Below are 25,425 nucleotides of genomic sequence, written 5' to 3'. Positions count from 1 at the left end.
ACCCCACGGCAGCTTTGGGCCAGAACTGAGATGAGGTGACTCACAGATGATGTGCTTCTCAAGTATATTTACATTTTCTTATCAACAAGAGCTGGAAAAAGCCCGTACCATTTCTGACAAAATGATAGCGCTCTGTCAAGTATCTTCAAAAAAGGCAACAACAATCTATTCCGTATAATAGAGTTTTGCGCTGAACATTTATTTCTGACAATATTTTTCACAGTTGAACCATTTCCTGAAGCTATTTTACCAAAACTGACAAGATGTCTAGTATTCAGTGAGACATCCTTGCCAGACACATGTTTCTGTGGTGTTAAAGCTGTACTATGGTAACAGGTGGGGTAAATATGGCATATAATCTCTTCCTTTAAAACCAGTAAAGACAACAAAACACATGTGAAGAAAAATCTATTTACAGACAAGTCAGATAAAATAGAGGAAGTGGTCATTCATTCATCAATGCGATAAATGACTTGTACTCCTCAAGTGAAAAGTTTTTGTTGTTTTAAATTAATTTTAGTAATGAGTACAACAACCACCTAAGGGTAAAAATTCCTTTGCAGCCAAGGTAAACATTCTTTCTACAATTACTTTATGTTTGGTCCTTCACCCCCACCACCCGATTTTTTCTTCATTGCTTGTTTTAACATTTGCTGTCGTTTCAGTGGTAAGTCAATTCTCTCCTGGTTTTGCTGGAACGTTGGAGATCTCAAACACGAATCATTTTATTCAGATAGACCTTTCACCTTTTCTTGTTATTCATTAGGAAATGGTATGTAAAATAATATAATTTACGTGGAGGTTGAAAAATTTTTACCTGCTCAAAGAGTTTGGCATTCATTTGCTTATGTAATTGTCAGTAATCTTCTAAGCTACTATCTAGAAGTTTAAGAGAGGACTGGATTGTTTCTAAACATAAAAACTAGTAGAAAACTATGGAAATCACAAACGTTGTTTCACATTTTTAAACATAAGGACACACATGCACTGATGCATGATAGTCTGGAATAAACAACCCGAAAAATCACTTTTAAAATAAATTCTTATAAAGCTTAGACTTGTACCTTTGGGTTTAAAAACTTTGATTACACTTAAATAGTTACTAAAGATCAACACAGTGATAGCCCAGAACAGTTAATTCTGCTGTTTGAATCAACGTCTGTTAGTAAAACTACATTTTAGCTTCTCATCTATACGTTCAGCTATATTACAGCATTCTTCTTCAGATTCCTGTGAACATTTAGGCAAACTGTTTAAGTCACTATTATTAATTCTACTGGAATCTAAAGCTTCTGCTGACTTTAGAGTCAGCCATAAAAGAAGACTCCAAAGAATATTTTATTTTGTTATTTTATATCTTTATTTCTGGAATTAGCACCTACTTCGTGTTTTAGCTAACCAAAGGAAACGGCAGATATAAACAGAAATAGGAATGAGTTACAGGGAAATACTGAGCTGATATTACTGAGTACACACATAAGAACACTGTAAAAAACTACAAGCCAATCTACAGTGGAAATTTTTTTCCCCATACAGCAGTACCATGCAGCATGCTGCTCAGTGAGCAACATTTCACTATTAACAAACCCTCCTAAGACAGATGGAACCATGCCAAAATTAAAGGTTTTTCTCTGAACAGCTTACACTGCCTGATAAACTGCTACTTGCAGAAGCTCTTCTTGAAAATGATGCACGTTCTATCAGCTCACATATCCAATTGAAAAATACTCCTACAATAGACAAATTTTCAGTTTGATTTGACTTGCTAAAGGCATTAAAAGAAAAGGGTGACATGTATGACTAATGGAAGAGCACTGTCTAGGACAGGACTGAGGGTATGATTATTTATAGCTAGTTACAAATCAAGTTAAACTCTTTAATATGTACCTATACTAGAAAAGTGTTCCAAAGGGCCACTAGACACTTTCTCCTTGGAGTGTGTCATTATCTTCAGATTTGGTAATCCTACACCCATGCTATACATTGTTTGACCACAGTTATGAAAAAGTAACTGATTTTATGGGTGCTTCAAGTACATGCATAATTAGAATTTTTTTTTTACACGATTCACTTGTCTGGGATTTTTGGTATAAAATCCTATATTTTCAGCACTTGAAAAAGTCCTAATTCATAATTGCTTCAAAAAGTATATACCAAACTAGCAGAGAAAGTCCAACTCAGAAGCCTCTCATAATTTCTAAGCACTTCTCATATTATTTCCTGTACTCCAATTCCTTTATCTTTTTTGAAGCTTTTTTTCAAAGATCAGGTGTTAAGTTTTTTGGTTTTTTTTTTTGGCAGGGAACAGAAGTTCAAAGCAAATGTAGCTGCAAGCCAGTAATTTACCATTTTTGATACAGAAGTGCCATCACATGGATTAAGATGTAGGCGTAAATAACTGCAAGAGATAATTAACCTGTAAAGAAAACAGAACCTATTTTCATGTAAAAATATTTTCAAGTGTTATTATTTAACACTCTCCAAAGTGGAATGCATTTTCTATTAGACTTAGTTTTGGAAGACTGGATTTTTTTATTTTTTTCCCTACGTTCTGCTCATGCTTTTGCTGTCAGCATGCTGGCTTAAGCAGCTGAAGACCGTGCCAAGACACTAGTTGCTGACTTCTCTGCCAAACAATTCTTCTATTGTTTTTCAGGATTTAAAAAGAGGTTTTGGGGGGCAAAGTAGCAGCCACAAAGCAGTCCAAATTGAAGAGCATGAAAATTGGAAAAGCATGGCAAGATCTTTACCAACATTTGAAGATTCACTTAGTTATTCTTGAGCTTGTTTTCTTATTCTCTCCTCAGAAGTGGATAAACAACGTTAAAAAAAAAAAATCACCAAATGCCTTTTAATGCTTGGTTCATTTCCTGTCACGATTAAATTTAGGCAGTGTCGGTATAATGTTCTACTATCTCATTGCTGCTTGAACGAAAAATTCTGATTTAATCAATTTTCAATATTTTTATGACTCAGTACTCTTTAATTATTAGTTTCCTAGATAAAATGAGAACGTAAGTTTCCGTTATTATGATATAATATGTGAACTGCAGTCACTACTACTGAAACGCACCACGCACCACCTCACTGTGTTCATATCCACTGTCTGGTCTCCAGAAACATTCAGCAAGCGTCGATGAATGTCAGTGGGTGCCATTTTTTCCACATGGAGGAATTCAATGACACACCTTTGCTTCATACACACTTACATGTCAGATGCCACTTTGTCAGACTGTCCCTCTGCTGCCATTTGTTGCACAGCAACAAAATATAATGGAATACTGGTGGGACGGTTCAACCTCTACTGCCATACCACCAACATCTGCCTCTGAAGTCATGAGCCAATATAATATAAAAGGAGACATTACTTTTGGAGTAGCCCTTGTACTTTTTCTTCCCAGCCAGAACAGGAAATAATTAAATGCAAATAAATCCTAGATTAGAGAGTTAGACAGTGTCACACTAGACAGCTTTCTCTTTATAGCATTCTGTTTATATTTTAAAGATATTCCAAAGGTATGTCCAGCAATTCATTCCTATTTACTGAGATAGTTTACATGTCTATTTGCAGAAATACTAGTTCAGCAGCAAAAACCATAACTTGTACCAGCTAGGAAGTCTGCATTTTCACTCTTCAAAGTATCTAAAAAGGAACGATACTGTTGGCTTTTTCTTTTCTTCAAGAACGTAAGGTAATACTGATCCCCCAAAAGCTAAATCCTTCATGGGAATCTTCCATTAGAGCGTTCTTGTACTCTGAAGTCTTTTGGAGTTGGGTGTACGCAACTTACAGTGATTTAGTATTACAAGTAGTGAGATGAGCCACTGCCTTCTAGATTTTGTGAACACCTGTCACTTCATAATACTACACTCTGACATCAGTTATGGGCTGCAAGCAGGAAAACGGAATTCTAGTTTCATAGTTGACCAACACTGAGTTCTTTCTATAACAAAGCTTTCAGCTTCATTGCTCAAATAAATTTCTGTAATATCACTGCAAAAACAACAAAATCAAATCTCACTTTAGACAGGCACAATGATTAAAACTGTACTATATCTTTATCCCACTTGTTAAGTTTTCCAAAGAATTTACTCCTTGAGACAGCAGTATAGAAAGGATAGATATTCTCTAGCACTGATTTAAAGCTGAAGAAATTCATCCTTCAAATGCTAATGCGCTTTAATGGAACAACCACATCTTTTCCAAAGGAAGGAATAAAAGAAGAGAATACAATGTTTTATTTTTTGCCAGTAAGTAATCATTCATCAGTTAGACAGTTGAATATGCCTCACTCTCTACTCCCCATGCTTGTATCATCCAGGCTGATCTCCAGCTCTCTACACCTATTTCATAAGATTCCCAAAAACAGGTACAATTTTAACACTTCAACTCAATTTACCATCTGAAAAACAATTCTGCTTTGAAATCTCCTTGCCAAGAACCTCTCACTCTCTCAAACCTCTTCTTGCAAAACATTCATTACATCAAACCAAATCAATACCCAACTGGCAGACAGCATCTAATGAGTCCATGAATTTCACATTCAACTTGCTAAACCTCTGCATGTAGCAAAGTGTAAGAATGAATATCAGTAATGCTTTCATGTTTACAGTTTATTTTCAAATCAAGACCAGTACGTTGCAGTAAGACTATAAAGTCTTTCCATACAACATTTTGTGCACACGCAGCATCCATCAAAGCTTTAGTGAAAACAGCCACAGATACTCTGCAAGACTATCCCTAATAATTTGCATAACCATAACTAACACAACATTCTTGTGATTTATTACCAGTAAATGAATATTTATGTCCTAGTGATTACTGTTGTTGTGAATTACTTCAGAGTAGCTGAACAAGGATCAGCAGTGCAGGTAACACGGTGCCCTATTCCCAGAATAGATGAGAAGCAAACAGCTCACAGAGACCACAGGGACAGAAGAGATGTATGGTGATATCTCCTGCTTCGGCAACTATAAGACCCAGAAGTGGGATATGAAATGAAAGATGTGATCACCTACTTTCTTCCAGTCACGGAATGCAGATTACAGTCCATAAAATCCTGAGCTGCGATTCCTAGATGTTTTCAGTCACTTTCCTTCATTAAGTGCATGCGTCTTTCAGACCTTATGAATACAAAATGAGCCACAAATGGACTCTTCTGGACTCCGAATTCCTACTGCTAGTTCTTTTATTGCAACACGCAGTGAACAAACGATCCCCATTCCCTTTCTTTCTGCCATCTATGATTTTATCCGATCGTCCTCACTGAGGTATTACAGGCATTCCTCCATCTTTGATCACTCTTCTCTGTACCTTCTATTTTATCATTTTCCTGTCAATTCAGTATTACTACATCATAAAGCCATGCTCATGCTTCAAGTTACATTTAACTAGAACAATGTTATTTTAGACATTAAGCTTTTGCAGTCATTTTCAACTGGTGTCTAATTTTGAAGTGTTTTCTCTACATTATGGGTCAAGGCCACAGCTTACACTTTTTTCCTAAACAAAACTGGTAAGACTTAATCTAAACATCAGTAAAAGATTATATTTTCTTACATCCTGAGGGCAAGATATTCTGGCAATTCATAAGCCTAATATCATCTACGTCAAATTTTGGAGAGTACTGCTGCTTTTCCAATAGTAAATCTTCTTAAAGTGGAGCTAAAAACCCTTGGATGAAAAAGGTCAGTCAGAAGCATTGGCACTATGACAAACAAACAAAAAGACACAACCACCACACTAACAAGCAAACCACATGCCTAAGCAGCAAGAACATTCCTTTTTTACATTCCGTATAAAATGGTTTCAACTAGTGTTTTCCTGAAGTTCTAGGCCTCTTCCAATGCTGACAGGAAATCATGGCGAGTGGCAATAAGCAGGAGCAGCCCTGCTTCTTGCACTTTGGCTGCAAAGGACCAGGCAGCACTGGTCATAGCAGGTGACAGCAGAAGGTTGGTTCGTGGGCACAGATAATCTGCTTCCATGGCCATGCCAGTGCATTGCGAATGCTGAGCACCTCATGGTAAGTTCCAGCAGCTGTCTGGGAGCACTGGTAATGCATCACCTGTACCCTGATACTGTATGAGCCTGTTTTTTTTTTTTTAAATACATACAGGGCTTCCCTTCTAAAACAGCAACAATATTCACTCTGTGACAACACATTTGCCCTAAGCTTACTTTAACAAAAGGGAAATAAAAGATTCAATTAAGATGTTGACTCAAAATGAGATAAAGGAAAAAAAATCTTAGATAACTTTCCAGAAAGGCACCACTGAAATTGCAGGACCCAGTGGCTCCATGGACTGAAGTGGTAAAACAGCATCGTCTGTAAGTCGTCAGCGAAGGTGCCCAAATCATGTCTGGGAACAAAACTCCACTATTACTGAGCTGTGCCAGGGAAACAAGGCTCAGCCTAACTTCAGTGCCCACTTCACAAGACCTGTACTGCTACTCACAACAACTGGGATTTGTATGGAAATCTTTGAAAGCCACTCTCAAAGAATACAGGGCTTATTTTCTCCTCCAGCCTGAATGATCCCACTCAATTCAATATTCAACACAGAACTTTGAAAGTGAGAGGGCCATTTTCTTCCCAGTTACCTTTAATAACAAGTAGATTACACTCTGCAAGTTTTACCTCTGGTTTCTTTTAAACTTTTTAAAAGGGAGTTATTTCAATTTTCAAATCACTTCCTAGAGAATGAACACTACAAGTCAGCTGAAACACTCAAACCAGGCTTTTTACTTTCATTCTTATTTTACTTTCGGAAAGTCACCTTCCCCAAGCAAATACAGAGAAAGTTAGTGAAATACTTAATAACATAATACAAATAATTGTGAAATAATTAATAACAATCATACAAAGTGGAAAAAACAATCATTAAAATGAGTTCTCTACATAATATTTAGTTTATTTTTAAATGCTGAACTACTTACACAGAGTGAACACAAAAATATATTAAGTGATCTCTAACTTCATATTCCACCAACAATTAATTTTGTACCAAAATGAAACCCTTTAATCTGTGTTTGTACCAAGATGATTTCCTACAAGCAGAAGCTTAAATTTGGTTAGATAAAAAAAATATTCAAAAGGAAGAATGTGAAATATTTAACGTGAACCACATCACCTGCCTCAAAACAGGTTACAAAGATGCAAAAACTTCCGAAGAATTCATACTACTCTGTTCCATCTACTGCTCAGGCAGGTCATATCTTGAAAACATCTGTTTCCTTTAAGCTCAATAAAACATTAATTGTATGTAAATTCCTGTGTAACTTTATATAGGATATTAATTGATCCCTCCTCAACTGCTGGGACTATAAGATAATCCAATATCTGACTGCAGAAGCACAAAGCAATCTTCCTTGTAGTTTGGGGGTTTTTTTTGTTTGTTTGTTTTTTGTTTTTTGTTTTTTTTTTTAATGAATAGCATTTACTTTGAAGAAAAGCAGCCACTCAGCAGCATGCTGCCTCTCCCCTCTCAGCTCCCTGTTTATTTGCTGGCATAATTCACAAAACATTTGTATTGCTCAATAGGCTGTTTACTGTTACTGATGGACATCAACAAATACTCGAACACTTCCTCTTTGGAAAGACCATGCCTTTCTGTCTGCCTACTACTCACCATTACTATGTTGCTAGGTGAGTCATAATAGCTTGAAGTAGTAACACTGGAAGATGAGCACAGCTAATTGCTGAAAATAAAATCACAGCTTCAAAGGTTGTCCCATACTTCCACACAGTATTTGTTACAGCTTGAACAAATAAGTACATATTTAATTTATAAATTATCTAAGCTTAGCTTGCAGACTAATAATGGCCTAGTATAATTGCCGGGGGCCCAAAAAGAAAGAGAGAAGAGAAATCCAAACTCACAGAAATAGCTCAAAGCAGTATTAAAAAAAAAAAATCTGGAACAAACACTGCCATGATATTTAGTGCAGCACAAAACATGGTCAAAGCTAAGCTTCTTTGAAAAGTGAAGAAACAAGAACAGTAGTTTTGGATGCAAATTAAAAAACTAAAGCTTTAAACACATAGCTGAAAGACAAGTTGCTATGTTACGGAAATGTATTATAAAGCTAGATTCCTCTCCTCTCCCATTTCTTTTATTTGAGTGCTAAGTATCATTATATGAAATTAAGTCAAGCAATCTTTTTTTTTTTTTGCTTTTACCATTTCAATACATAACTTGGAATGCTACCAGTGAAATAGCACCATTTATCTCTAAAAATAAGACCAGAGAGTTTACTGGCTCTTGATTATGTTTGCCTTACAAGGATCCCTCGCAGAAAAGTACGTTTCTGTTTAGAACAATGATAATTAGTGCCTGTGGGAATAAAGCAAACTAATTTTTCCACAGCAATATAATATCTCGTGCCTTTAATTTTTACATAATATTTCAGTAGTTGCTCAGATACAACATTTTACTGTCTACAGTGTGATCAGGATTTGAAACTATGAGTTGCTTTCAGTTTAATGCCCCCTCCCCCTATCCTTCCCCCCAATTAAGTTAGTTTTCCCCATAGGCCTTAAAACAAAAAAAGTATGTGAAGTAAAAAAAAACAAACAGTGGGCTCCCCTTATTTCTAAGGATACTAACCACTTCCTGGGACTTTGGATTAAGTTGTTAAAACGAGAAAGCCAAACAGACGCAACTTCTAACAGCACCTGGAACGCACACATTGGCTTGCAGCCATTCCTTTCTTGGTATTGCAGTAGCACATTTTCAGAGCTCCAAGGATTCATCCCCAGCTAGGAAGGGTAGTACTATGTCTACATATACTAAGGGGCATAGCTGAATTACTGAAACACAGATAGGAGAACTGACAGTACTTGCAGAGAGGCATCACTACAGAGGCTATTCTCCAGCATCTTGTGATAGTCCCAGGGTATGTTTAAGGGCCACAGAGCTCAGATTGGGGGAGGAAAATCACATAGTCCCTGGACCCCCTGAACTGTTCTGTTTCTTACTGTTTCTGAAGGAAAGAGTGTTTAAAAACGAGTGCAGCTGGACAGCAGATACGAAACTCAACCGAACTTGAGAGAGTACTACTGCATCATTCCTTACTGAAATGAAAAATTACTAAGTACTAGCACATATAAAAAGTTTCCCGTGCATCATTAAAACTTTATCTGCTTAATCATCACACTTCATGAGAAGGATTCATTAAATACTTCAAAAGAAGCTTCTAAAAAAGGCCAACATTCTATTAAATAGAAAAAAAAAAACTGCATTCCCTTGTAGATACCGTAGCCAACAGCGTTGGATCTTTTCAAAAATAAATCTCGGGGTTAAAAAACTAGACAAAAAAAAAAAGAGCACACTGAGCTGGATGGACAAATGGCCACAGTGTCATTCACTCAGGCAGATCTAGCAGCCAAAGCTGAATTAACCCATATGCTGAAGCTACACATGTATCAGAACTAACAATGTCCTTATTCCCAGCTTTAAGGCTCCAGATATTCAACTGCTGTTGCAAAACACTAAAAACAAAACCAAACAAACTTTACAAATCCCACACATAGTGGACTTTTTCTAATCCTGCAATTGAATTCCCATCATCAAATGGACATGAGAAATGATTAGTAGATGGTTTCATAAACAATAAAAACATTATTTTGTTTTGCCTAACCAAAGGAGTTTGATACAAAAAAAAAAAAAAAAGCATAGAACTGGTAGATTAGCTGCTCCTACTACTTCACAGCCTGAATTTTTACTTGAACATTTTCAATGGTTGTTCTAGCAGCACTTGGGTATTTATGCTTTTTTTTTTTTTTTTTTAAAGAGATGGCACTTAAAGTTGATCTCCAAACAAATAATTTCCAGCATACTAAAAATTGCTGTTCAATGGCACAAAACTAAGTATTAATGAAACCATTCAAGAAATGTATTTGAGTTCCATTCTTCAGAGGGCTTTACATTCCATAATGTAAAAATGCATTTATCCTTGAATCTGAATGGGTCATTTCGTAATATTAACTTGAACTTCACATTATTTTACTTCCAAGACAGACAAAAATGCTTTCCATTTTAAAGCGTTTTATTCTTGGTTCAGTGCTGTACTCTTCCACCAATACCTCTAACAATCAGTTTCAATATACACTTTAATCCACCAAGAAAATCAAAGTGCAGCATTCAATAATCAAATATTTCTTCATCTGAGTATCATGAAAGCCTCCCACACAAAACCACAGATGTGTTGGTAAAACTTCACCAGGAACATTAAAAAAGCACCGTAAAGCAATTTGGACTTATCTAATGACCACAAAAGTATTTAGCTTCTCACAAAAAGCAAAACAGCTTCAATATAAAGAAAACAAAAATTCCCCAACTCATAACTTTCTGTTGTTGTTTCACAGCAACATTATCATGATAACTTAGAGACCTGGAGATAAAATGGAGAATGAGTCTGTCTTGTCCCAGTCTGGCCAAAAGAACATATCAAAGAGCAATTCAATCCCGAACTTGTTTGTTGGCATCCATGGAGCAGACGGAACTTATTTTGTTCTAGTTTCATCTGTTAGATGGATTCCTTTGCTAATGCTAATAGGAGCCAGCCCTTCAGAGACAACAGCTGAGAAGACAAGCACGCCTGAACCAGGCCAAACTACTGACAGCACTACAAAGCAGAAACATTCCCACTCAGTTGTTAATCTATACCTTCACTGCTTGTGAAACCAGAAGGGTTGTATCCAGTCCTTTGCAACAAGTATGAGCAAGCAATTCTAACTACCATATGGCCAATTAAAAACCATCACCGATTTAAAATAAAACAGAGAGAGCACTTCTCCCAAAATACCATGACTAGGGGACTGAAACAGGCAGGTCTGAATGAAGTACAGGAGAAAGGCATAAAGGGCTATTTGGTTCTGCATCACTAAGTGGGCTTAGCACAGGTCTCTCTCCTCACCGTTCTGCTATGGGGAGAAGGGAAGGGGAAACATGGAATGAAACAAATGGGCTGAAGATTTTCTTCCCTAGCAGAAATACATAAGTTCAACACTCAGCATTGGTTTAGGCATGCTGCAGGTGAGCATGCACACAGGTACACCAGTTCCCTGCATTACAACTTCACAAAGACATACAGTAAACCAGCAGTGAAGATTTTAAAATCTGTCAGTTAACACCATAGTGAGCTGTACCTGCTACTCACTCTCTTTCGCTTTCAGTTTAGGAGAAAAAAAGTAAGATTAATTAAAGTAACAAAAAAATATGGAAAGCATAACATAAACAATTAAGGCCTTGACTTCTTACTATTTAACTTTGTATTCAAAAGCGGATCCTAATTTTGTCTGAATAGCAGAAGATCCTGCAGGGTTTGTTTCAGGCTGCAGGCACTTGATACTGAACTGACCTCACAGTATTTACATTCCCCTTAGGAAAGTTTGGGATGCAGCCCAACTGGGGAAGATCATGTCTAACACTACTTGAGCTGCTAGTGCTAGAAGCAAGCAGAAAAGCACTGAAAAGCAGTACAGCAAATGGTAAGGACACATATGTAAGAAAAAGTTACAGGACAAAGTCAAACAGCAGAAGAAAAGAAGAGCTGAAGAGATGAGCTGGGGACACTTGCTTTTCAGATTCAAAAAGGTCCTCATTTTTTGGTCAAACTAGCAGTGCAGACTTTTCAACTAGTGAAAAGCAAAGTATTTCAACTCAAAGACAGCAAACAAATCAGAAGACTTGGAATATTTGTTTGCTCAAAGCCAATTAACATCTGCCAGCTACAGCTTTGCCCGCACTGCATTTGGTTGCCTATTGCAGTTGCCATACCCATGTCAAATTTAGACAGGAAAAAGGGAAAAAAAAGCCATACACACAGAAGAAAATCGCTCTGTATACTCTCCTTTTGACATTTCCATTGCAGTTGTGAAAGAGACACCTGTTGAACCCAGCAGCTGAGTCAAACCTGTGTGCATCCACCCACCATTCATTACAAGCCCTGTTTTAAGTCCCTACTGCTGCAAAAAAAAAAAATCAAGATATGAAAATAAGAGACCGTCAGCAAATTCTACCCATGTTTTTCTTAGAAGTACTTACTCCACCTTGAAACAAGTGAAAAACTGTGTGTTCTTTACATATTCACTCTGCCAGCTATATGAGCTATTCAAAAGGTATTTTGAAATTATACAAGCGATGCAGGTTTCTGAAGCAACTCCAGATTAATTTTTTTATTTCCTTGAGAAATTCAATAAAAACCTTTGAACTTCCGTAATTTCTTTGAAAGTTCTATTTCCAGATGCACGTGGCAAATGTTAAAGCAATAAAATAACAAACAAGAGTTCTTGTAAAAGTTAACATTGATTAAAACACCTGTCTAAAATGGATAGTACCTTCAATATTCATTAAAAGTTTGGGAAGATATGAGTGCTCCCCTGATTCCCTTAATGACTTACAAATACCATCACTGAAAGGTGAGAAGAAAAAAACCAACTCAAATATCGAACAAAGACCGCAGAAACTTATTTAAAAGCAAGACGCTTGTAATTCCAACTCCTCAGCTGCTGCAGTCTCTCAGCCCAAGCTTAAATCATGCAGTGCTGTGAAACACAACAAACCCCACCTACAATAATAGGACATCACTGATTAAATCAGTTTTACTACTTCTGTCTCACTTCATACAGTTCTTTCCCGCATGCAAAACTGCCAGATTTCACATAACTTACATATTTGAGCTGCAAAACGTTCTGAAGCAGAATGCATCCACACAGAAGAAAAAAACAAAGAGGATAAAGCAGAGGAATTTCAATCGACTGCTGAATTTGATAGTACTTTCTGTTGTTTGAAACCACAAAGTAAGCAATCTGAGGCAGCAGAGATCCTGACTTTCTTGTTAGACAGGTTTTGCACTCTCACCTGAAGTTTAACAAAATCCACAACAGAGTGAGTTCTATTATGGAGCATATTACAAAATCTATTTTGTGTTTTGCTCAGGATACAGGAATAAAGAGCACTTTGGGAAAAGATTCAGATATGTCTTGATGTCTATAAATCTTTTCATAGATTAAGACTGAAAACAAAAGTGTTCCATGTAAGAAATTTCAGGTGGGGGACTTTCAAGGAGGCATAAAAAGCAACACATCCTGTTTGTTGTTAAGTCTGTAACCATTAGGGGTAATGACAGGGCCTGAAGTACACTGTTTCATTCCATTTATAATTAAACAGAAGTCACTTTATCTATAATACTAGGTATCACTCATACATAATTCTAAGACTTCACCTTTTATGCTGCTTGAAACATACCACGCATTGTATTCAACTAGATAGTTAAGCAGATTTTCTTTAAAAGCAAAACATTTCTTAAACACTATTTGTGGAAAACACAGCAGGGAAAGTTTTAACCTAGGGAAGTTTTTAGTTCTACTTCCCAAAGTAACTTTCATTTAGTAATTGAACTATCAGACGAGAGCTGCAGAAAAAGAAATACGTGGCTCAGTACAAAGTGTTAAACCATCTTTTCCAACATTGCAATCACATTTCTCAGTCTGCTTCTTCCTAGTCAGCATCTCAATCTCGCACTACTTCAAGGCAGAGTACAAGTTGCCACGAAAAACTGTCAGCTTACGTTTATCTGAGGTTGAGCAAAAGGAGGGACAGAAGCGGAAGACAGAAAAGATGGCAGAGATCAGAAAATATTAGTGTCTCAGAGTCCACCAGCCAGCTGTAGTTGCTAGGTATGCTCCCATAAATACATAAGAAATCTTAAGTCATTTGTTTAATTTTTCAAGCTAACTTGATGTTATGATGCTGCTTAAAAATACGCTCCTGCTGTAATTTCATTTTTCAGTCTTTTGTATCAAACTTTAAAACTTCTTAGTTGAAACCTCTGATAAGTAGATTATTTTGTACATGGAAAACTATAAAATAAAGTAACCTTGCAAAATGGTGCAGCCAGTATACTACAAAAAGATAAAAATATCCCCCCTCCCCACACACACAAAAACACAAGTCTTCGCCAGCTTTACTCTCTCCATCAAGAAACCATTTTGACATTCAATCAGATTAAAGGTATTTTTCTCCTCCATAGGGACTCCAGAGCACCACTTATTTATTCTTATTGCACACAGCATTTTATTTCAGACACAGCTTTCTTCCCTTCTTACAAAAAAAAAAAACCAAAAAACAGGTGCAGTGAAGAACATAAGGTGTTATGTCATCTGTTTTTAAAGATCCCCAAAATCATTCTCGAGAATGGTGGATGTCTAATATTGGTCAGCAGCTGCTTAGTCTGTAGGATTTAAACACAAAGAAGAAAAAACACCAGAATAACAGATTTTTTTTTCTAGTACTACAATTCAGATAAAACTACCAAAATCTGCATTTTTTTGCAGAATTTATACAATTTCATTAGTCCTACTTACTTAGTGAGTAGTAAAGAACTTGAATTTCCCTGAAACACTGGAATTGAAACATGGCAAATGTGGCATCTAAAACCAAAGGGTCAACTGAATATTTCCTTTTGAAACACCTTTGTTTACAAGGATTCCTCTTACCTGGTCTAACACACCGAAACGTTTTTAGGTAATAAAACACAAATTAGTTCTTTAACTACTAATTTCTATGAAACATGAGTTGTAGCAGACTTTGGAAGAGAAAACACAGGAAGCAAATTTTAAAGAACAGGTTGCTTGTCACTATACCTTTTCTTCCAAGTTACTCCTTTTACCAAGTCACCATGGAGAAAGCCATGAAGAACCAAGTTGCTGAAGCATCCTGAACATGCAAATGTGTTTTTTTTTTTTTTTTTTAATTGTTTATATAAAGCCCTACAAGCATTGCAGGCCACACAAGCATTCAAAACACAGTCTAAAAGCCTTTTTTCCGCTTCACAAACAAGGGTTCAATTTCAGTTTTATACGTCCAGAGCAGAAAGATGCAACGCCACAGACAACTATTTGAAAATTGCCTGGCCTATCCAGGGCTGGGAAGTTGGAGTCTTTCCCAAATAGCTTACTGAGGCCCCTATGAACAAGTCCCCGCTCTGAAACTTCTTCTGAAGGTGACTGCTGTTGTAATCTCTTCCCAACATCACTGTCAGAGAACACGTTCCTTTCAGCCAAAAGCAAGAACAGAAGAAAGCAGCCATCTCCCACATTCAAAAGAAAGAAGGTAAAGGAAGGAGGACAGAGAAGAGGTGTTGAAATTCAGTTCATTACTTACTGAAACACAGGAAAAACACATATAGGCTCCACGCTGACAGAAGCCCCAGCAGCCAGAGCTGAGGAGCTCTGCTTCCAATCTGCGTCTGCCTCAAGCTTCACAAGAGCTTTCTCCCTCTCTTGTATGCACAAAGAAGCATACTGAAGATCAGTCTGAACTGCCAAGCCAAAGTGTATCTCAGGTTTAATGAAAGTGCAATTCATTAGAATTAGAATAAGAGCCAGCATAACATAAACATACGCAGGAAAAACAGGCTTAGCACAGCACCACAACAGATGCTAGTCTTGATCTGGTAAAACGAAACACTCACAGACCACAAGAAGAAAAAAAAGCATGAACCATTCCTTTAAATAAAAGCAAAACAATGTGCACTGGGTCAAATTTGAACCCAAAGAAGTTTCACTGAATAGTGACTACATCAATTGCACACCTCTGCAAAGCTCAGGAGGTAGCTGCCTGCCAGCTCAGCCACGATTGGAAGTGGTCTCATCTCAAGGTACTGCAGGACACAGGCACTGAGATGGGGAAGAGAAAAAGCATTTGTATGGAAGTGATGGAGTGATGGAGTAAGACAGGTCTCAAAATGTTTGGGGGGGGGGGGGAGGAAGGGCAGTTAGCCTTCACACAGTACAGATGCCAAAAACGAAAGCCCACAGAACAATTCTCTTCACAGTAATAACATAAAGCATGCATTACTTTTATCTGCTATTATTAACTCCATAACCAATGAAGACCAAGATTAGAAAAGAAATATTACCACTTCCAAAGACTAAGATCTAAAATTGCTGAAGTTGGCTTAGAAACGTATGAGTTATCAAAAACCTTGAGCAGCTTCACTGTCTTTCTAATGGATTTCCATGTTTCATGTTACAACTTCTATATAGGTTTTTTGTATTTGAGTAATTATCCATTAATTCTTAGAAATATTCAAAAAGTCAGTAATATTTAGAAGTAACAACAACAGAAAATGCAGCATGAACTTCTCCCATGGCTTCAAGTCTATTTTAGTAAAACTAAAGCATCTGAGGTATTACTGAATTTAGAAACACACTTCAATAACAAGACAGCTCAAAACGTCAACCACAAAATGTCACACTCAAAAAAGGCTTTATAAGCACAAGAATCCTTAGCTTTCACGTTTGATGTTCTACTCGCCACACTAACTTTGAAACAGGTTCATAAGCAAAGAGTAGCAGTCCCTGTTGGGCATACAGCTCATTTCTGCAGGATGCAACTCTGCCACTTTCCCATCCGGGAGAAATCCCACCAAGTTTGCTCCAAGGAAATCAACTCCCACCTCTACTCCTACTGACTTTTCAGTGCCACCAGCCCTTTCTACCTAGTGTAGTCTCCACTCCTTTTCCTGCACCTAGTCTCACCCTCTAAGCCTTTTCCTGCAGTAGGCCACATTTCCTTCTCCATCCTCTTCTTGGGTACTCCTCTCTAAGCTGCTTTTAGGGTACAGTCCCCCCTCTCCCCCTCTGACCCACACTCATTTCTTCCTGTGCCAAGAACCTTCCACCTCCACTCCCTGTTTCTGCACTGCACCCGCTCCACTGCTGCCTTTCATTCACGCTGCTGTAGCCCCCTGGCAGCTAGCCCGTCCCACAGCTCCCCCACAGCAAGATTCCCTTTCTGTTCCTATCTGCCTCCACAGATATTTTTTTTTTACTTTTCCCTACAGAGCAAGAGCATGTGCTTTCCCCAGGGCTCCCAAGAATGACAACTTCATCGTTTCCACAGGGAGAACTGCAGCAGACGCTTTAATGTAGCAAGGTGTTTTACTGAGCAGCAGCACTGTGAAGCACCTGAGCACTTCCCAAGCAGGATGCTCCCTGCACTAATTTTGGTTCTTCAAAATACTGCAGTGAAATAAAGATGTAAATCTTAAAATACATAGCAAGTTTGCATGCAATCCTAACAAATTCTCCTTTTTTGAACCGCTCTGCACAAAGGTAGAAGGCACAGATTGGTTTGCTGTAATTTTAGGTGGCAGGTCACCCATTTACCTAGTCCATTATTTGATTATGTCTTATGAAAGAAAAAAAAAAGAGGAGCAGGAATAAACTTTAGTCTTTTGTAAGTTTTAGCAAAACAAGTGACAGAGGTAAGCAGAGCAGAACTAAATTTCTTGGCGGAGTACCATGATTGTTACCATTTGAGAAAAACAATCTGTTCTTATTTTTTTTTTGTTTTCCAAATCCCATTTTTCCTCTCAATAAGGGGCTTCTCTGCAAACATGACTAGTTGTTGTTTGATTTTTCTGAAGAATTTCTCAGTTGAATGGGAGAGGATCTTCAGAATGCACATAAAAGACAAAGGTTCAAACAAAAGTTGAATTCTTAATGAACAGGAGTTTCTTTTAGTAAACAACAGGAACTCAAGGCTGAAAAGATTTCATCTGATTTAATCACCTAATAGATTTTTCTTACCTATCCAATTTTCAAACTACATGTTTGAAAGCCAATTCTATTGATAGATGTCTCCACAAAAGCATTTGAAATATCTACTTGATGCAAGAGTGAACTCACCTCAGCTTCAACCTGGGTTTACCAATACTTTGCTTCAGCAAGTAACAGGCAAAAACTCTTCTGGTGAGTACAGGAAAACACAGCCTTCAAGACAAAACTCTAAAATCCAGATTTAGCTTTCCTAATTCTTTGTGTTTTTAAGGCTATTCACCTAGTGACTTTAGTCAGCTTTCATTTTGTCCAAAAATTATCAGCACTACACAGGGCTAAGAAATATCAAATTGTAAACACCTTAACAGCTTACTGAAGAATACTTCTATGGAAGTCAAATGAGACCAATGCAAAATTCCTCAAATATCACTGATTTTTGAATAACTTGATTTTGTAAGTTAATAATCTAAACAACATTAGCCTGATGTAAAAGTCATTCCAAAAGTACTACCATATGTCTAGCACTACCAAAATGAGAAATGAATTTAAAAAATAGCAAGAAAAACTAGCAAATGCTCAAGCTTAAGTAGTCAAGTGTTTTTAACTAGGGAAAAGTGTTTCTTGAACATATAAATAAACAAATATACACACAGAGAAAGACATTTATACAATTTTATAGCACTCCTAACAAGTACATCGGTACCTAATGACAATGCAGTAATTAAAAACATCAGGTCTAAAATTCTTATTGTTCTTAAGAGGTAAGAAACTGAAGCCAGCGACCAAGTATGTCTTTCTATTAAGTACCATACTTGGATTGTCACATGGATGTATTTCCTCATACACTTATAAATAATCTAAGTAACTTAAGCATCCCCTAGTACTATCCAGGTTGCCTGTTTTGAAGACAAAGCCCTCAGTTTTCCAAAGCTCACAACGAGCACTCAGTACACTACATACAAGTCAAAAGTCCACTGAAACAAAAGAAAATTCCAAGTTTTTCAACATACTATGCAATCACTTTCAAACTAAGGAGTTTTACTCCATAATATTATGTTTTACCTGATAATACACAAGATTTCATATTGAACTGACATTAAAGTAATAATTTAAGACTGCGCTTGAATTTTTCAATTCTGCAGTCATACAGCTCTCCATTACAGGTAGAAACTTTAGCTGTTTTATGAACCAAACATTATTCCAGAAAAGTTTAATGACAGAGTTTGCATTAAGTAAAGGGCTACCCATGCATACTTCTAATATTAAGGAAACAAGCAGACTTCCTCACACTCAAAGGAGATGTAAAATTAACATAACCAGATCTAACGAGAAAATGTGCAACGTTATGACTTTTTTTTTTTTCCAGCTAACAAACAATACCTTTTATCATCTGCATTTATAGGGGATAGGGACAGACATGGGAGAAAGACACTGCCATTACCAAGTATTACAATTCTTTGACTAATCCAAAACACTGAAAGTCAAAGGCCTAGCTAACATCAACTTACTACCATAACCCTATACCCAAACTAAAACCTCCTTAAGCAATGGAAATAACTCTGTACCTATCCCTGTTTCAGAATATATTTCCTTTTTAAAGGCAAAACAAGCTCAAAGTTATGGAAAAAAAAAGTGCCACCATTTGGTATCTACTTATTCTGAAAATGAATGCATGCATCGTAAGGGAAAGTAAGGTGTCCTTTAAAAATAATCCCATTTCAATGCAGTCTGCATCCTGAGTCATCCGTTTGAAATGCCAGTCTCAGGAATGTTAAGATTTAGATGACGATTATCTCCTCAACATTATCCCAATTTGATTACACAGTGTTTACTACATCAAAGCCAGAAAAAGCACAGTAATAGATTCAGTGACACACCCACTTGGAACACTGAAGACCTATTATTAAAGAACCATAAGAATCATTTTCAAAAGGGTTTTATTTTCAAACACTGTCTAGCATAAGATCTTGCCATAAACCAAGGTTGTTAAATATTTTCATTCAACTCACATATTTGAAGCTGTGGCTCAGAAGCTAGGTGAAATTATTTATGTGATCAGGAAACTTGACTATCCCTCTTATATAATTCTCCTATTGGACACATTACAGAAATTCAGCAGCCAAGTTTCACATGGTTGAACACATCAATAGAGTGTCATTAACATTCATTCCTCTGGAACTCCACCACTCATATCAGAACACAAAACAATACATTTCTTTCAGGCCGGACCCTGAGCATGTTTTTAGTATTTTTAGTTTAAGCATAGTTTTATTTTGCTTTGGTCTACATAATAAGCATTGACATTTAGCAAATCAGCACATTCAAGCAAGCAGGTTAGAAATGCATATGTGGGGATGCCCGCGTAGACAAGGTCATAACAGCCTGTGCTGCTTCCCAGTCATGTGGGCACACCGTGGTAGCTAAGACTCAGACAACTAGAATGATTATAATCAACACATCATCCAGAGTTACACTGCATAGGAAGCGATTATAATGCTGTCACCCTGTCTGCGTTAGCTCTCGCATCTCGCCTAGCATTCAGCTCTACTGGTGCTGGAGAACTTTAAAAGGAGAAGCTATCATCAGGCACAAGCCTCAACCCAGCCTGAGTAGCTACACCTGTGAAACAACAAACACATTTAACTAAGGATGACAAACTGGTCCTACCATCTGAACCTTTCAGCAGACTTGACAGCACTACCCCTGCTATCCTCCTACATCGATCAAATCACAGAGAAGTGTTGTTTGTGCAACATGTTTTCAAAGATGAGGCACAAATTTAAATATAAGCAGAGCTATTTAGTGTTGGCTATCAGCAAAACAATCAACTTAATGTCTCTCTTAACAGTTACGATAAAACCGTGAACACAAGATCTCATGAGGAGTACACAAACAAGCTACCACTTGGTATATTCATGCATAAGCACATCAGCCGCTCTTCAATAGCCTTCTTCACACAGCTTTTTTATCCAAAGAAAACTCAAACTGCTATTTTCTTGTTACTGTAGCTAATAGCACGCTTATTCTATAGTAAGTAGCTCAATGCGAAGGTACAGAAAAATACTTTGCTATATTATATACAGAGTTTTAATTTTCACTCTTCTATATTTAACAATGCGAACAGAACAACAGAGGGCGAAATCCTTAGCACGTTCCTGTCCGCAGACCTAGGCAGTTCTTGTCATTTGTTATACAATACCAGTGTAATGTAAGCTACGAGAAGTCAGAATAGAACAGTGAAACAAACACGTTGTCTAGTAACAAGAAGGCCCCTTCTAGAGAGCCTGGCACAAGTTATGGTCACATTTTTGAAGAATTATTCTTCAGAAGTTTGTTCAGCATTAACAGTTTTCCTACAAGTATGCAAAATAAACCATGCAACACTTGCCTAAAACCCATCTCACAATGCAACTTACACAGAGAGCTATCTGCTGCCCAACACTAAGACAAGGGCAAAACCTACCTGCAGCCTACAGCCCTGTGACCACTGGTAATCTTCACTTGCTGAACTCAGTTCACTGATGATTTTATAATGGAAAACCGAACACATCGCATAGTGAGCAAAAAAATTCCTGAATATATTGAGTAAAGCCTGCAACTTGTCAAATATTAGAAAAAGCAGCATTTTAACTGGACCCATATACATGGCTGCCACTTTAGAATTTTCCAGTTGAGGACAGTCTGACTACCTAGAGAGACAAACTTTGTATGACAATCCGATCAACACAACATCTGGAATTCTAAATCAGAGCTCTATTTCCATGCTCCTCTTTCAAAAAGAGCATATAGCAGTTCTACCACAAAGGACACACTCCTTCAAGCATACTAAAATCTGAAGAAAAAAAATACTGAAATTAAAATGAAAAAAATCAATACTAGAAATAGAAACAGGGGATCTGCAAGGCAGTTGCATTAAACTTTCAGAGTGGCTTTAAACGATGACTACAGAACAGGGCTTGTACCAAGACTCTTCTTCCAACAACCAAGTAAGATCTTGCCTTTCTGAAAGCATGACATGACAATGCATACACACAAGAGTCAAAACTACAGACGCTCAACATATTCTTGACTCGCACAGATATTTATTGCCAGTTAGTCACACTCATAGCAGAAATTTCATTTGAATCCAAATCCTTAAGCAACTTCAAAAGCATGAACACAAGAACTCAAGAAATGGTTTCACCTGTAGAGGATGTCTTTAACATAAGACTTCATATGACAAGCTTGAACAATTCTTTTCAACAACATTTATATTTATTTAGGAACATGTTCAAGACTACAGCAGCATTCAAACTAATTAGAATTATAGCACTGAGACAGATAAACTCTCAACTTACTTTACATAGTATCTTGCACCTTCAAAAGTGTAAGCTTCCTCCCAGCCTGTGGGTAAGTCTGGAAAACAAGCAGCAAAGTACAGTAATTAACTTCTGAAGTGTTGCTAGCCATACTGGTCTACTCCCTAATACTAAGGTGGTTAACATTTGTGCCTTTTTCTAGATGCTGAAAGCTCTAGTCCTATACATAAGCATTTTTAAATTGACTCAAAATATCGTCTCATTAGTTCTGTAATCTAAGACAAACAGCACACACAGAGATCTGATTTGGATTTGTCATTCCCCAATAGTAACAGTTTAAGCCTGTCGTGCTTAACAATGTTTTCTCCTTTGTCAAGTCACTGGAACTCACTATCATCACCAGTTCTTCCTGCCTTCAACTGCAGTAGCATCAAATCACCTGCCAGGGAGAGATCTAAGCAAAAATCAATGTAAGCAGTTTGCGTTACGTGCAAGTCACGGGCATCGTAACACGCATGGTTATCAACTACACCACACAGCTATTTTGTATCAGCATAATTCCACCGCTGATGTGACTAACAAGCACTCCTGCAGTGTTTACAACTCTATCCAGTTTCACATGAAAACAATTTTCAATGCAAATCTAGTGGAGGAATTGGGTACATCTTTTCCCTCTGTGTTATCACCCTTAGGAATCAAGAACCCACATAAAAAAGAAAAAAATCTCTCTGGAAAAAAATCCAAACCACCACTAATGGTCAGCTTCTTTCAAGTAACGGTTTCCGGATGTAATGGAAGATCTGAAGGCATTGGACACCACTAGGCAACTCTAGATGCATCACTGCCATTAAGTTTACTCCAGTTGATAAAAGCACTAATTGATATGTAGGGCTCACTCACTGAATTAGAGAAGCAACAATATATTTCCTGGTAAAAGTAGAAAACACTCAGTCTGGAGGATGTGATTTTTCCTGTTTGCTTATTTGCTCTGGCTGGCTTTTATTTCACTGCTGTGAAATCTCTAGGAAAAAAAAAAAAAGAAAAAAAATACGGAATCAAAGCATCTTGATACTGACACGGGGGGCAAAGTCCATCAAACAGGAAGAGTCTCCAGCAGAAGTATTTACGCATGCTATAAGAACTTGGCAAAAAAAGAATACCCTTCCGGGGTATTTCTCCAGAAATAAAAAGCCTTTCAGTTTATAGTGCAGGATAAGGTTTTCTTCACTGACAAGTAAATATTTCACAGTATTATTTACTAACAAGCTTCACAATATAAATTTCCAAGAAACATTTATTCACTCAGAAATCGTCTCTTACAACATATTTTAAACTTCTTTTGAGTAGGTTCAGAGATGAATTAGCGTACACACGTACATAAAGAAGAAGATCTGCTTTGCAGGTACTTCAGTATTATCCGATCTACAAGTCATGGCCATGGTACTCAAGGTCATACCTCACTGCATGTTTGGAAATAAGTTTCATTTCACAGAATCATAGAATTGCTTGGGTTGGAAGGGACCTTAAAGATCATCGAGCTCCAACCTCCTGCCATGGACAGGGCTGCCAAAAGTTATTTACCTGATAATAACTCCACTAACGTTATAGCCAACATCCCAGATGCTTTAAAGCAAGCTGTGCTTCCCTTAGAAGGGGCTTAATGGCAGAAATAAATGAGACACTGAGAGAATTACTGGTGAATCACCATCAGTCAACAGAGTCGCCGCTGACAGTTTGAAAAAAAGAATTAATGCTCAGCTAATATTAACGTCCAAGAAGCAGAGCACTTCACATACATCTGCCCCCATGCTCGCTGCTGTGGATGAAAGCTGCTTTCTCAATTAATCTGGTACTGAGAGTGGGGGAAAAGAGGAGCCTGATATCAATCAGTAATTCTATTTCCCGGCATTAAATGACTCCTTCAGCATCAGCCCTTCGCTGCAGATTAAGCCACAGAGTTCCGAGAGCCAGAACCCACGCTTTGTGAACTCCTCCCAACTCGCAGAAGACTGTCCACAGCTTTCTAAAAGCCCAGTTCCGATTCTTCGGGAATGGGAATGTGTAATAAGCACGAAGCAAACACAAGAATCAACCAGTCCGGTAGGGTCCGACCGGCGGGCAGCTCTCCAGCGGTTCCACGCAGAAGGAGAAGCGCTGGAAACTGCGCTCCACCACCTCCCGGCGGCACACGCACCCCGCGGTGCGGAGCCGGGCGTCGAGGCTGCACCCCCAGCGCTTCCCGCGCTCCCGCTCCGGAGCTGACACCGCTTTCCCCCCCACGAGTTACCCCAGCGCTCGGGTCCCCTTCCTCTCCCCCCTCTGCCCCCTCTCGCGGTCACTCGGAAACCACCCACGCGCTCAGCCCGGATGGGAGCGAGGGAGGAGCGGGGGTTCCAGGTGACCGCCTGCCGCCGGCAGACCCAGCGCGGTGACACGGGGGCACGGCAGGCAGCGAGGGGATGCCGGGCAGGTGAGCAACCCGCAGCCGACCGAGAGCAGCGAAGAGCTCTCACGGTATCACAGCGGCGACACAAGGCGGCAGGAGGAACGCGAGGGAACGGAGCGGAGGGAAAACGCGGGCGCAAAGGCGGCGTGCGGGGAGCGCCGCGGGGCCGGGGGCAGCGGGAGGGGCCGGGACGCCCCGGGCTCGGCCAGCGGCGGGCGGGGCGGCAGCGCGGGGCCGCGCGGCCATGGCGGGGCAGGGCCGGGGGTCGCTGCCCCAAGCCGGGAGGGCTCCTACCTGCGCTGCGGCGGTGCCCGGTGATCACGGCCTCTCCGGTGAGCGGGTGCAGCCAGGTCGTGCTCTTCGCCTCCTCGCTGCGGGGACGCACACACGGACCGGTCAGCGAGCAGCCGGGCAGCGGCTCCCCCCCGCCCGGCCCCCGCCCCGCGACCCCTTCCCTGCCCCCAGCAATTCCCCGCTCACTTGATGAAGAAGACGCGGCCGCCCTGGCTGATCCCGTAACTCCAGCTGCCGGGCAGCGCCCGCAGCCGCTCCGCACTCAGCTCCGCCGGGGCCGCCATGGCCGAGCGCAGCTACCAGCGCAGCCGGGGAGAGCCGAGGGGAGCGGGGGGGGGGAAGAATGGGGGGGGGAAGCGGCGCGGGCACGAGCGAGCGCGTCCCCGCCGGCGCCGCCGACACCTTGGGGAGGGGGCGGGCGCCGCGCGCGGGGGAGGAGCACGGCGGCACACCCCGCCCCGCCCGCGCGGGCACGCCCCTCCCGCCGCGGGGGCGCGCGCGGCTCCCCGCCTGGCAGCCCGCCCGCTCAGCGGGGGCGCGCCTTCTCCCCCACCGCGGCCGTTGGGGCGGGGCCGCGCGGCGAGTTCCGGCGGGGAGGGGGGGACGGCGGGAGCGGCCTCCGGGTGGGGTGGGGGTAGCCCAGTGGGCGCGCCGGCGGCGGCTCTGGAGCGGTGTCTCCATGGCCGCGGCCCGCGTGAGGAGAGCGGAGTGCAGGCCCGGAGCTCAGGTCAGCTCAGATGCAGCGCCTGTCCCGCGGCGGGATCCCGAGGTGTGCCACAGCCGCCGGCTGCCACTGCCAGCTCTGCTCCTCGGG

At 39.7% G+C, this 25,425-nt stretch overlaps 1 protein-coding gene across 13 annotated transcripts in view; it reads right to left on the bottom strand.

The window, feature by feature from the left end:
- The window catches only part of PLEKHA5 (pleckstrin homology domain containing A5), a 164,769-nt gene extending 139,794 nt beyond the window's left edge, over nt 1–24,975 (bottom strand). For 10 of the 13 annotated variants that reach the window (XM_021391019.1, XM_021391011.1, XM_021391051.1 and 7 more), the window contains exons 1-3: nt 24,798–24,957; nt 24,612–24,688; nt 21,911–21,968 (exon numbers count right to left, since the gene is read on the bottom strand). In XM_021391019.1, coding sequence (XP_021246694.1) covers nt 21,911–21,968; nt 24,612–24,688; nt 24,798–24,895 — 233 coding nt within the window. In that variant the 5' untranslated portion in view covers nt 24,896–24,957. Of the gene's footprint in view, nt 1–12,677; nt 12,811–13,359; nt 14,240–21,910; nt 21,969–24,611; nt 24,689–24,797 lie in introns of those variants that run through there. The other 3 variants (XM_021391101.1, XM_021391045.1, XM_021391082.1) reach the window with 3 other exon arrangements.

Source organism: Numida meleagris, chromosome 1, assembly GCF_002078875.1.
Source record: "Numida meleagris isolate 19003 breed g44 Domestic line chromosome 1, NumMel1.0, whole genome shotgun sequence".
NCBI lineage: Eukaryota > Metazoa > Chordata > Aves > Galliformes > Numididae > Numida > Numida meleagris.
This window is presented reverse-complemented; position numbering and strand designations above follow the sequence as displayed.